At 34.8% G+C, this 12,665-nt stretch overlaps 1 protein-coding gene across 2 annotated transcripts; it reads left to right on the top strand.

The window, feature by feature from the left end:
* The first annotated feature begins 5,669 nt into the window (after nt 1-5,669).
* On the top strand, nt 5,670-12,444 carry LOC140863720 (probable protein phosphatase 2C 76). 2 transcript variants are annotated; one of them, XM_073267338.1, is made up of 10 exons: nt 5,670-6,015; nt 6,105-6,150; nt 6,639-6,935; nt 8,194-8,321; nt 8,477-8,575; nt 9,229-9,387; nt 10,451-10,537; nt 11,058-11,149; nt 11,464-11,538; nt 12,019-12,444. In XM_073267338.1, the coding sequence occupies exons 3-10, from the start codon at nt 6,682-6,684 to the stop codon at nt 12,274-12,276; spliced, it is 1,152 nt and encodes a 383-aa protein (XP_073123439.1). In that variant the 5' UTR covers nt 5,670-6,015; nt 6,105-6,150; nt 6,639-6,681; the 3' UTR covers nt 12,277-12,444. The 2 variants fall into 2 exon arrangements, with proteins under 2 accessions (XP_073123439.1, XP_073123438.1); XM_073267337.1 differs by having other exon boundaries at nt 5,670-6,023.
* The last annotated feature ends 221 nt before the right edge of the window (nt 12,445-12,665 follow it).

The following is a 12,665-nucleotide window of genomic DNA, read 5'->3' as shown; positions in this document are numbered from 1 at the left end:
CTACCATCATGGAATAATACCTTTTTGATAAAAAAAAAAAAATAAAATGAACTGCATGTTAGGCATATATTGTAGTATATAACATTAACCGGGAAAAATGAAGAGGTAATAGATGTTTTCCGGCACATTACAAACGTGCACAACCAAAATAGAATTGTATAGAAATGTTAGAACGAGTGTAAACAATTTTTTTCCTTGGAATATTTTTGAGGGGCTATAATATAAAATGGCGATAAGAAAATAAATATAAGTGATTATTATATCTATTTACAATATAACAATTTATGACAATATTTTGGAAAACATGCTTGAGTTGGAGAATCTTTTCTTTTCTTTCTTGGCTCAGATGCGTCCTCAGACCGTTTTTCGCCTTTAGAGGCACTTTCTGCAAGTTTCTCTAATATAAATACAGTTGAGAGAATCAAGTAGAAAATGAGAGGTAACTATTATTTTTTTTGAACTTTGAGTTTCATAATAGCTTAGGAAAAATTGAAATTTAGTTATGTATGCTTGTCACTTTGCGATTTCGGTCCTATATGTTTTCACATTTCAGTTTTAGTCCTGTATGTTTTGATTTTTGGTAATTTTGGTCCTTTTTATTCGAAAATGCTTACGTGGCACTGTACACGCCAGCTCCACATCAGCACTGAATTGGTGTCACGTCGAAAAAAGGACTAAAATTTCCAAAAAAATAAAGATAGCAGACTAAAACTGAAATCTAAAAATATAAAGGACTGAAATTGCAAAGTGACAAATATACAGGACCAAAAAAGCAATTTTTCCTAATAGCTTACAAGGATAAATATACATTGAGAAGGAGTGCATAGATGTTTCTGCCCTATTTCTTTACAAAAAGAACAACTCATGACAGTGGCAGCACAATGATGAAACGAAATTTGAGAAACCTGACTGAGTTGGAATGTAGTAGCCCGATTCTATTTTACAAGATTAAGTGATTTTAAACATGTTAGAAAGTGACATATAATTTTAAAAGTGTCAAAACATGTTTAAGGAGTCCTTATTTGGTAAAAATAAGTGGAAAATCAGATCTGGAACGTCCAAAAATAGTAGGGTAGGTCCCGGGGGTCCAAAAATGACTTCGGAAGGACCAAAACAGTTCGGAGCACCCAGAATAGTTCGGGCCCTCCAAACCCGAGTTCGGATCGTCCGAACTCAGCAGAGACAGATGTCTTAAAGGCTCGGACAAGTGGCAGTTCGGACTGTCCGAACCCAGTTCGGATCGTCCGAACTTCGCCTATAAATAGGCCCTCCGAATTTCAGATTTTTCACACAAATTCAAGTATTCTCTCTCGGCCTTTAGTGCATTCTAGGGTTTTGGGGTGTTTCCAGCCTTCCTAGGCTTGGTCCGGAGGTTGGCCAGGTGCTCCGGGGTTGCGGCGGAGCGGTGCCCAAGTTCTGGGACAGTCGTCATCAGCGGGCTGACGACGGACGCAGGTATAGCTCTGGCTCCTTATAGTAAATAGGGAGTATGCTATAGCGTAGTTAAAGCTTTTAGAATAAGATTATAATGCACGAGTACTTTGCATTGTAGTGCGGATTATAGGCTTGGACATAGTGCTGGTCTAGCTTGCCTAGTTTATGAGGTACGGAAGTATTATTCGAGATATCCAGATTGAGTATGCATGTATTATGTGTTTGCATGGATTATGTGATTGCATGTTTTATATGCCTTTATATATACAACATGTCACAACTTTATGTTGCATACATGAGCATATTGAGCTTGTATCCTTGCGATATCTGGTATTGGGATATTTATCGTGTCAGTAGATGGTTGGACACAGAGACACGTTTTAGGTCACCAAAATCAGTTGGACACGGAGCTCGTGTTAGGTCACTGATATTTGGTTGGACACGTGTACTTGTGTTAGGTCACCATCAGGGCTTCTGAGTATATTGGTCACCTCCTGTAGCGACGGCTCAGCGTGGCACATACTAGGACCCAAGTTTGTTCTTGATCAGATATTCTTGACCTCGTGTCTTGGTACACAGTTCACTTGCATACATGCACATATAATACCGTATACTCATACTCTCGTACTAAGCTTATCATGCTCACGTCCCGTACTTGTTGTATCTGGACACCCTATTCTATGGGGCAGGTCTGCGGCTGGATGATGCGGGTGGTTCCAGGAGGGCTTAGGCGTTGGATGACCAGCAAGGCTTTGTCTAGGTTTTTGCTTCAGTTGTATTTGGGTTAATACATTGGATTTATTCGATATGGTTGTATCATAATATTTGGGGAGTTTATTAATGCTTTTTCGCTGTTAATTCTAATGATTTTATTATTTAAGTTAAATGCATGCTTAAGTTCTGATTAGTAGGTGATCACGACGCAGGTCACTACATGGAACCCCTTCTCTTTCTTTTATTAACTTGACTCAGTTGCTTCCTCAATTCGTTCTTTGCCTTTTGAAGAACTTCCTGTGAATGTCTTTGACATTAATGCAGTTGATAATATCAAATAGGAAATACGAGGCAACTGATATTTTTTTGAAGTGAGGTTCATAATAGCTTATAATGCAAAATATACCTTGAGAGGTAGAATTTAGTTGCATATTATCGATAGTCTTAGAACTTTTATCCTCGAATAACAACATGTTAATGATAAAATAAAATAAAATGAATCAGAATATTATATCGTATCAAAATAGCGACAATAAGTATATGAGTAAATGTGCCCCGGGAAAATGTTACATTCTAACCTTTTGGGTGAGAAAATTTAAGTTGTTCGGCCCATGGTGAACTTGTGATTTGATGAGAAAATTGGATTTACAAAACTTGAACACCTGGGATGAAAATAGAGATAAAGATTAATCTTGAAATTATGACGAAGATTGAGGGTTCAAGATATTTGATGTTAAAATGGATATTGTACAATGGTGAAATTTAAAGAAGCTTAACATTTAATTGAGTACATGGATTGTTACATTTCGATATGAAAAAAATTCATACTGATATCGTACAGATACAAAAAAAAAATCGATATACCAAAAAAATGTCTATATATCGAAAATATTTCGGTACGATATACCGAAAAGTCGGTATTTTTGTTCAATTTTCCAGTCCTAAAAATGATATTAGGGCCGCTGCGTGGGTTTTTTTTTTTTTGTTCTAAGATGGAGAAAGAATTGTGGGTGGGGAAGCGTTTGCGAGTGCAATTTTTTGTGGTGGAAATAGCAGAGGGGCTGATTGTTTTGTTTCTGAGGAATGTTGGGAGGGCACATGGGCACTGCCTGTGTGCTGCATCCAAGGGCCCAATTTTATTGCATTTGAGATGTTCACATGAACATCTCAAATGCAAAAAATGTGAGCCGTTGAATTCCTATTCGGGCACTGCCCGAATGGGGTAGCATAGAATCATCCGTTTGGGAGATGGTGATTAGTTTGGCGGTTTTTTTTGGATATAATAATAATAATAATAATATAATAGATTCAAGGGTGAAAGGGTAAATTTACAATTTATTCACACATTTAAATTGAAAAAATGATTTTTGGGTATAATAAAAATAATAATTACCCTGTAATAAATAATAATAATAATAACAATAACAACAACAACAACAACAACAATAATAATAATAATAATAATAATAATAATAATAATAATAATAGTAATAGATTTAAGGGTGAAAGGGTAAATTCACAATTGAAGAGTGACTAAATTTATTCACACATTTAAATAGAAAATAGAATAGAATAGAAAAAGGATTTTTGGGTATAATAATAAGATTAATAATAATAATTATTATTATTATTATTACTCTAAAATAATAATAATAATACAATAGATTCAAGGGTGAAAGGGTAAATTCATAATTGAGGAGTGAGTAAATTTATTCACACATTTAAATAGAATTTTTGGGTATAATAATAAGATTAATAATAATAATAATAATTATTACCCTAAAATAATAATAATAATAATACAATAGATTCAAGGGTGAAATGATAAATTCACAATTGAGGAGTGAGTAAATTTATTCACACATTTAAATAGAAGATAGAATATACTTGAAGTGGATCATAATTATACATATACGGTGTATGTAAGATCAAACACAAGATTGCTCAATTACTTTTTGACCCCGAATCCATGAATAAATAAAAATCAAGTTTTAATCTTTTATAATGTCCGTTATTTTTATTTTTAAATTTAATTTCTAATAATCAAGATTATTACTACTTTCATAATAATCTCTTATTTAAATAATAATCCTTCAATTTTTCCTACATTCAAGCTATTCAAAAAATCCAAAATATAATTTCACGTAACAAAATGAAGCAATGATAGAGAAAAAAAGGTGGAAAACTCACAAGAGGATAACATGAAATCGTCGACGGTGTGGGGAGATCTGATGAGCAGTCCAAATCGATTGAAAAACAGAAACGAAATTGAGAAAGAGAACAGAATTGAGAAGGCCGAAGGTTGCTGTCTGCTGTCAATATAATAAACCTTTGCCTACTAATGAGCTGGATCAAATTATAATTGAGCTACAAAAAATAATTTTGCCCGGTTCATAATTAAAAAATACATTATACTACTACTAATTTTTTTTTTTGATCCAGGGCTGGATCCCACCCCAGCCTTTGGGGTGGCTCCGCCCATGATTCTAGATCCAATTACTATAAGAAAAACCATCATTTTTCACGTGATGCAATGCATTGGACAACGTAAAAAACATATGTGATCTCTTTACAACCACTAGATTGCATATTTAGATATGTCACTCAAAGAATAATTAATATGAAATAAATCTACACGATATAGTACAAGGAAATAACATAACTTGAACTAGACCAAATAAAGTTCAATAATTTCAAGCATTAATAATTAAGAGTTGAGAATGATAGGGTTCATTATAAGTACGCTCCAAGAATAACACTAAATTCTTAAATCTAATCACGATATTTTCTGTCGGGACATGCATTCTAAAAAATCCGATACAAAAAACTAGATGAAAGTACTCAAAGCACAATAGCTCGATCATAGAGTATAAAATTAATAAAACCAACATGGAGATAATTTATTTTGATACATATATGTAGACATCGTTTTTTGTGAATATTAATTAGATATTGATTGATTAGTCATTTTAAATTGATTTGTCCAATCTTTAACGTCATGTACCACAATCTTTTCTAAGTCTTTATACCGATTTATAATCTTTATATTACAAATATTTCATCTCCCCATCAATGAGTCAAGTAGTGTCATAAAATATAAAATCTAGAGATCATGTGAAAGAAAATAACCGAATGCATAAACATATATAAACTAAATGAATGGTTTGGTCGCCCATTCCCTAAACATTTGAATTCAAAGCATCAAACTATCAAACTTTCGAGCTTTTTGAACACAAGCTCGAGTACCTCGACATGCATATTTCACATTATTCATTCGAATTCGAGCTACAACAAAAACAATTTAAATCAAATTGAGCTCAAATAGTATGACAATCGAGCTCCGTGTGATGCTCACACATGCTATAACCGTTACTGCTATTGCTGCTGCTATTAATGAATGAATAATAAAGATAGGAACAAAAAGGGAATGATAAATCGAAGCAGAATAATAATAATAACAATAACAATAATTTGTTATAATTGTGGGTAATGCAAGATTTGTGTAATTGAATGAGACGCACACGATGCCCTGTCTTAAAAGTGAAGCAGATGCCACGTCGACATCCCCCCCTTCGGTGACGCACACACAGATTCCAATACCCCTTTCTCCCACTCTCTCTTTCTCTCTCTACAAATCCATTGCCCATTCATTCACTCTGCTCCACAATCATTCTCTCTAGGGTTTTCCATTTTTCGAAATACTTCCCCCTTTTTTCTTTTTTTTTCCCCCCCTGTAGTATCTAAAGATATATTTGCCAACTGTGGCAAACTTTCTTTAGTGGTGTGGTTTGATTCGATTGAATCGGTTTCGGATCTTCGTTTGGATCCGATGTTCACCTTTTCATGGCGATCGATTCGTGATTGTTCGTGAATTTGTACGGATTTGTTTGTTTTTTTTGTTTTTAATTTTTTTTTAAAATAATCTGATGATGAAGTTTTTAATTTGAAAATGGCAGCGGATCTGCATCTTGAATCGATGCTTTTGAGTCAGCTACTCTGAGTGTAAGGATTGATCTTTCACGCTGATGGTTGTGGATTTTCGTTCTTTTATTTTTCAATAAAAAATTAATGACGAAGTATGTTGTGATTTCATGTATGTGTGTTGAAATGGGAGACGATAATTTTATTTTTGGAGTTCCTTTTTGTGAAGGTTATAAGGAAATAAAAGTGTTGGGAAATGAAATGTGATCATTGGATTAAGTTGGATTAGATTCATGATTCATCAACTGCTTTGGCAGCTGAATATACGGACTTTTCTATTAATGTAAATAAAAAAACCCAAGGAATAGAAGGTTTTCTTAATTGTGGGTGACATAGGAGGGTGGTGTTTGTGATTGTGAAACTTATTATGGGAAAAGAGAATCTTTGCATGAAAAAAGTAATTGTGTTGTTGTACTTGGCAGTTATTGTATTCTTTAGCTGACCACTTGCATGAAAATGTACTAAAGAATTCATGATACTGATATTTCCATTCTTCTTATGCGGTTTAGGATTCACTAGATTCAAAATCTAAGATCAAAGCGCCAGCTTTAGATGTTATGCAGCAGTTTTTTGAGGTCTGTATATCTTTGCGCGGGACACATTGAGAGATCTATTGAGGTCGGGAAGTTTCGATATATTTGCGGAGGTTCTAATGCTATTTGCCGCTTAACTTATCTGTGGGATAGAAAATTTGTGGGAACGAGAAAGATGATGGTGGATTCTGGATCAACTGCAAAAAGACCTATCATTGATGTCGTACCTGAGAAGGATGATGATGGTAGCTATGCTAGTGGAGGGTGGAAAAGGTGATCGAATTAAATAATTTTGTTAGTTTCTATACTTACGTGGATATTTGGTATTCAGTCATACTCTGGCAGGTATTAAATTCTTATTTGCGGTATCCTAATTTGATTGCGATATGGACGTTGGCACTTGCCGTTATTTTTCGTTTGTCGTTTGTTAGATTATATTTACGTAAAAACCGTTAAATGGATTCAGTTACTACATATAATCTCTCTCTACGTCGTTATCCTTTGCAACTTATTTATGCAAATTGCTATCTACTTTGATATATTTTATTACAATTGGTTTTCCAGCTAATACCTTTTGAGAGTAGAACCTTCCAATTTTTAGTTAGAAACTTGCTTCAATAATGTTCATCAACATAAAAAAAGGTCCTTTTAAAGTAATTAATTGGGAGTATCTTCATCTGGCTATAAACATCTTTTATTCTGTCATTCTCTTTCTGATGTGACTGAAAGAACCTGCGTTCGTTATGCTGTATTGTGTTTCATACATGAAAGAAAACCAATATTTGGACTCTTCCTTGCGCTCATCTTTATGGCCAAAGTCTTCAGTGAGAGTGCTTATGATGGTTGAATTTATGAACCTAAAAAAAGGAAATATAGCCAATTGTTTAGATAATACTGGAAGGACGGTAGCAAAGCTTCTTTAGCGCATTTGGTGCAAGCTCGATTAAAAGCATATACCACAAACTGAAATAGAGGATGACACGTTTAGCATGTCTTGCGGTGCTTTGTCGTGTTGTTCCAGATAGGGTTCAAGTTTGTGGGCCATGTGGTTGGTGCTTAGAGCCATCATTCAAGTGACAAGTCTACTCCATGCTCTACCGAAGTGTAACCACTTCCAATGAAGCTTGCGTGTGTTGTTCACACAAGAAGATTAAATACTGATCTAAATATATTTTATTTTTCTGATGTCTTTGTAATTGCCATTTTATATCGTGCACCTTTTTCCAGTTTCTGACTTCTTATTCATCCTTTCCATTTCTATGACAATATATGCCGGTTATCTCTTGCGCATTATCACCTCTTAAGGGAATGGAAAAATATTTGTATTTATTCGTTGTTCTCTTCCACTTTTCCTAACTTTATGTCAAGACCTGACTCTTTATTACTACCTCATGATGCCATGTTATTTCATGTTGAACGATATGGGAAAGCTAGGGTTTAACAACTGAGAGAGAATGTTTCTACTTTCATTATGTTGTCGGACTAAGTTCATGAAACAAAGTGGATTCACTTTTTCTTTCCTGATTGGCAGTGAAGATGGAAGATTAAGTTGTGGTTATTCCAGTTTTAGAGGGAAAAGGGCTACCATGGAGGATTTCTACGATATCAAGACTTCCAAAATTGATGAGCAGTCAGTCTACCTTTTTGGGATATTTGATGGTAGCTCTTCCCTTTGTTGTCTTTCAGCTTGAATACGGCTCGTAGAATCAAAACAATCTTGTTTTGGATAATACTTTTCATTAATTTATGCTATTAAAATAATTTGTAGTGAGAAGGCATATTGTTCTTCTAATGAGGATTGCTTGTTGTTACAGGTCACGGTGGCTCTCGTGCTGCTGAGTATTTGAAGGAACACCTATTTGAGAATATCATGAAACATTCAGAATTTATAAGAAATGTGAAATTGGCTTTAAGTGAGTTGATAATCCTATTCCGTGCTGCTTTTTATCTATGTTTGATAAACAGGGAACAGACTTGTATAACCTTAAACATTAGTTTTTGTGCTTCAAGGACGTTAAATTTGTACCATAATTATTGAGCTTATCTGTGGAAGAGCTTCCTCAACCTGCACCAAATTTATGGTATCTTATGCATTTGCTGTTATCTGTGCTGCCTGCTGTTTAAGTTCCCGCAGAAAGTCGATCGATGTGTTAACTGTTTCCCTCTGAAAGTCACTGACATTATATTAGCTCACACCTATTTATACCTAAGTGAGCAATATGATATTCCTACTGTAAGAATGTGGTAATGGTAAATGCACATTGTCTTTTTCCTCTGGAGCACGGTAATTTATTACTTGCTTTATTAGTGCCTCCCAGTTTTATATCTGTGTCAGATGTGTAGCTACTTAAGTAATCGAATTCCTGAGTTTATCTCGCTAAGGACTTGGAGCTCTAAATTTGCCTTGGATCCTAGGATATAAAAGATACATTCTCACCATTCTCTTTGTCTGATCCTGCCTAAAGCCTGTAGAAATCATCGGACTGGTGGTTGGGTGGTTCTACGTTGTCAATTGTCAGTGCCTATCCTTTTATGACACATTTAATTAACTTAGATAAAATGACAGGTGAGGCATATCAGCAAACTGACAAAGAGTTTCTAGAGTCTGAAAAAGACACTTTCCGGGATGATGGCTCAACAGCTTCTACGGCAGTTCTTGTTGGCAATCATCTCTATGTCGCGAATGTTGGCGATTCTCGAACTATAATATCCAAAGCTGGAAAAGGTGATCCACATTTTAATTTTCTTATAAAGTAGTATTAGATACTGCGACGAATTCAGCAGCCTTCCTTCGTAAGAACAGGCTGCAAATTGATCTGGAATTTTGCCACAAGTTATTACATGACCACCGCAAAAGAAACTTGTTATGAAACTTTAATTCAATTTTAGTCACACGATATTAGTTCCTTTTTCTGTTGTTTTCTGGAAGTGCGATTCCCTTTCATAATATATATACGTTTTAGGATGAACTTTTTATATATATATATATATATAACAATTCTATACCTGGTCTGGATCATTCCAGAAGTGTTTGAACTTTTCCGGATTCTTCGAGACAATATTCTGTTTCCAAACACAATTTTTAAGTTGGAAATACTACTTGATGGCTTCTACCAACACTATATTATAAGTGGTGGATGATTTTGTTGGGACGTGTACATACTTTTAAGAATTGTCCGACTAAATTAAATAATTAGGTAATCTGCATCTCGGTGAAATATTAGCCAACTTTTTAAAAATTTGAGCTACCATTCATGTATATTTTATCGATCTACATCTTTTCTGATATATGGTAAGTTTACAGCTCTTTTTGCTATGGAAACTTTTTCCATATCGCGGTTAAAATCTCTTTTTGACAAATAATCCCCCTTGGCTTGCTTGACAGCAATTCCACTCTCGGAAGATCATAAACCTGGTCTGGCTCATTTCAGAAGTGTGTGAACTTTTCCACATTCTTCGAGACAATATTCTGTTTCCAAACACAATTTTTAAGTTGGAATTGCCATTTGATGGCTGCTACCATCACTATATTGTAAGTAGTGGATGATTTTGTTAGGACATGTACATACTCTTAATAATTAGTTGACTCGGTAAGTTAGGGAATCAGCATCTCGTTGAAGTATTAAGCCAACATTTTTAAAATTTGAGCTACAATTTGTCCATTCATGTATATTTTATTGATGTAGTCTTTTCTGATATATGGTAAGTTTACAGCTCTTTTTTGCTTTGGAAATTTATCGTGGTTAAAATCTCTTTTGACAAATAATCCCTCTTGGATTGCTTGACAGCAATTCCGCTCTCGGAAGATCATAAACCAAACAGAAGCGATGAAAGGAAAAGAATTGAAAATGCTGGAGGTATCGTGATGTGGGCAGGTATTGTCTTTCTAATAATTCAACCGCTAAAGCTTATTCAATTTCTTTGCATATATAGCAAGAATCTGCCTCCAATAAATTGTATCATTCCCGAGACACCTAGAGGCGGTGTGTATTGTCAAGAATATGTTATCATTAACCCTTCTATACGATTCCAATGGACAAATGGAATCCTTCGATGAAAATGAGTTATTTTCTACAAATGGAGCATAATTTGTGGACTGATTGATCTTTGTCCCTACTAGTGGTTTCATTTCATTTCATTTCTCTTTCCCCGATTTGAGAGACTGGTTGTCTTGAGTGAAAAATTTGTGGTTTCGTTTCCTTTCTCTTTCCCCTGTTTGAGAGACTGGTTGTCTTGAGTGGGAAATTTGCAGTTGGTCGGGAAGATAGATTATTTGTGAGCAAGGGTATGAATCCCTTGAACAAAGATGGTGGTCTATTGCATTTTAATACCGAAACTTAAATAAATAAGGATTTCAAAAGTAGCTATCACCTTCGATTTTTGCTATTGTTTCAGGCACTTGGAGGGTTGGAGGTGTCTTGGCAATGTCTCGTGCGTTTGGAAATCGCATGCTCAAGCAATTTGTAGTGGCTGAGCCTGAAGTTCAGGTACTCCCTTGATTCATAATCATTAAATATTTTGGTTTCTCCATACTGATGAATTCAGTTGGTCTTGCATGATTACCCTGATCTCGCTGTAGTAAGAAGTCAAATGGTTTACCTTTTAAAACCCATGTATAGGTTATAGTTCGAGAATGATGCTTAATGCTATAGGTTGCATTTGGGGTAAAGGATTAGGAAAGGATGACCCTGGGGCACTCAAATCCTTGGCTCAAAATCCATCAATACGAATGCAACCTTAGGCAAATAACTTTTGTCATATACTAAGTTTAATGGGCATATGTTGCTATGTGAACTTGCAGGAACAAGAAGTTGATCAAGATCTCGAATTGCTTGTGCTTGCTAGTGACGGGCTTTGGGACGTTGTTCCTAACGAGGTAATCCCTTTTAATGAATAATGGTGTTATCCTTTTAAACTCAATAAAGGTGTTATCTTTTTAAACTCAACAAAGGTGGTATTATTTTTTCATGATTTTGTTTTCATTTTTGGATAACATTTTTTATAGCCAAATTAAAACATCTATTTTCCATGTTGTTTCCCAAAGACTTGCAATCTTTAAATTTTTCCAACAGCTGGTAATAGCAATAACTATTTAATCTAACTTTTGTGCAATCACACAAAATACTCGTACTGCATTCTTACAAAATAAATCACACTTTACCGACCTATGTTCTGGTATTACATGTTATTACTGTGATTTAAAAAAAGCTAATTAGCAATTTAGCACGTATGCATAGAAATTTTTTTCCACTACATACCGCTATATAAAAATGCCCAAACTTAGTCATAGTTTATTTGCTTCACATCAGTTGAGTAATTTAGTTACGTTTATTTATTTATTAATTTTTTTTTCCAGGATGCTGTGTTAATAGCGCAAACAGAAGATGACCCCGAAGCAGGAGCTCGGAAGTTGACAGAGACTGCTTTTGCTCGTGGTAGTGCAGACAACATCACCTGCATTGTCGTGAAGTTTCACCATGATAAACCCAATCCAGAGGAAATCCCTCCACATCTCGGAGCTGACCTGAAGGAAACGAAGCAAGCTTGCGAACCAGAACCTGAAGTATCCCAGTTAGATTCTGAATCGGAGTCAGAGGAGACCCGGCAGAGTTGATGAATTTGTCGATGAATTCGCAATTCTGATTCATACTTGTGGTGGAGCCAAGGGTTATGATTTGTTTATTCATTGGTTTGTTTCTTTCAATTTGCTTTGTAATTTAGAAATTCTGGTGATTGTGTAGAAGTTTTTTTAACTCATAAATGTGTTCTTGGTAGATTCAAATGTGTGGTCTAATTTAATTTTAATTTAATAAAGACAAGTTGACATTTCGATTCTCCGTTGTCAAATGATCCCTCACTCCGTCGCTGGTGAGCGTCTTTGAAATTCTATAATTATTATTATATTATGGAGAGAGAAATTTAAAAACTCTCTTGATCAAATTTAGTCAAAAACAATTATAATATATTTGAAATCATGGGTATGAAATTTATCGTGAATTTGGT

This window comes from Henckelia pumila, chromosome 4 (genome assembly GCF_033568475.1).
Source record: "Henckelia pumila isolate YLH828 chromosome 4, ASM3356847v2, whole genome shotgun sequence".
Taxonomy (NCBI): Eukaryota; Viridiplantae; Streptophyta; class Magnoliopsida; order Lamiales; family Gesneriaceae; genus Henckelia; species Henckelia pumila.
The sequence above is the reverse complement of the archived record's forward strand: the minus strand, read 5'-3'. Positions and strand labels throughout refer to the sequence as shown.

Bases quoted from the DNA above. Each gene is read 5' to 3' on its own strand.
- LOC140863720 (XM_073267338.1), top strand. From the start codon at position 6,682: ATGTTATGCAGCAGTTTTTTGAGGTCTGTATATCTTTGCGCGGGACAC. The intron at 8,322-8,476 runs GTAGCTCTTCCC...TTGTTGTTACAG, and splicing joins CCTTTTTGGGATATTTGATG to GTCACGGTGGCTCTCGTGCT. The intron at 9,388-10,450 runs GTGATCCACATT...ATTGCTTGACAG, and splicing joins AATATCCAAAGCTGGAAAAG to CAATTCCGCTCTCGGAAGAT.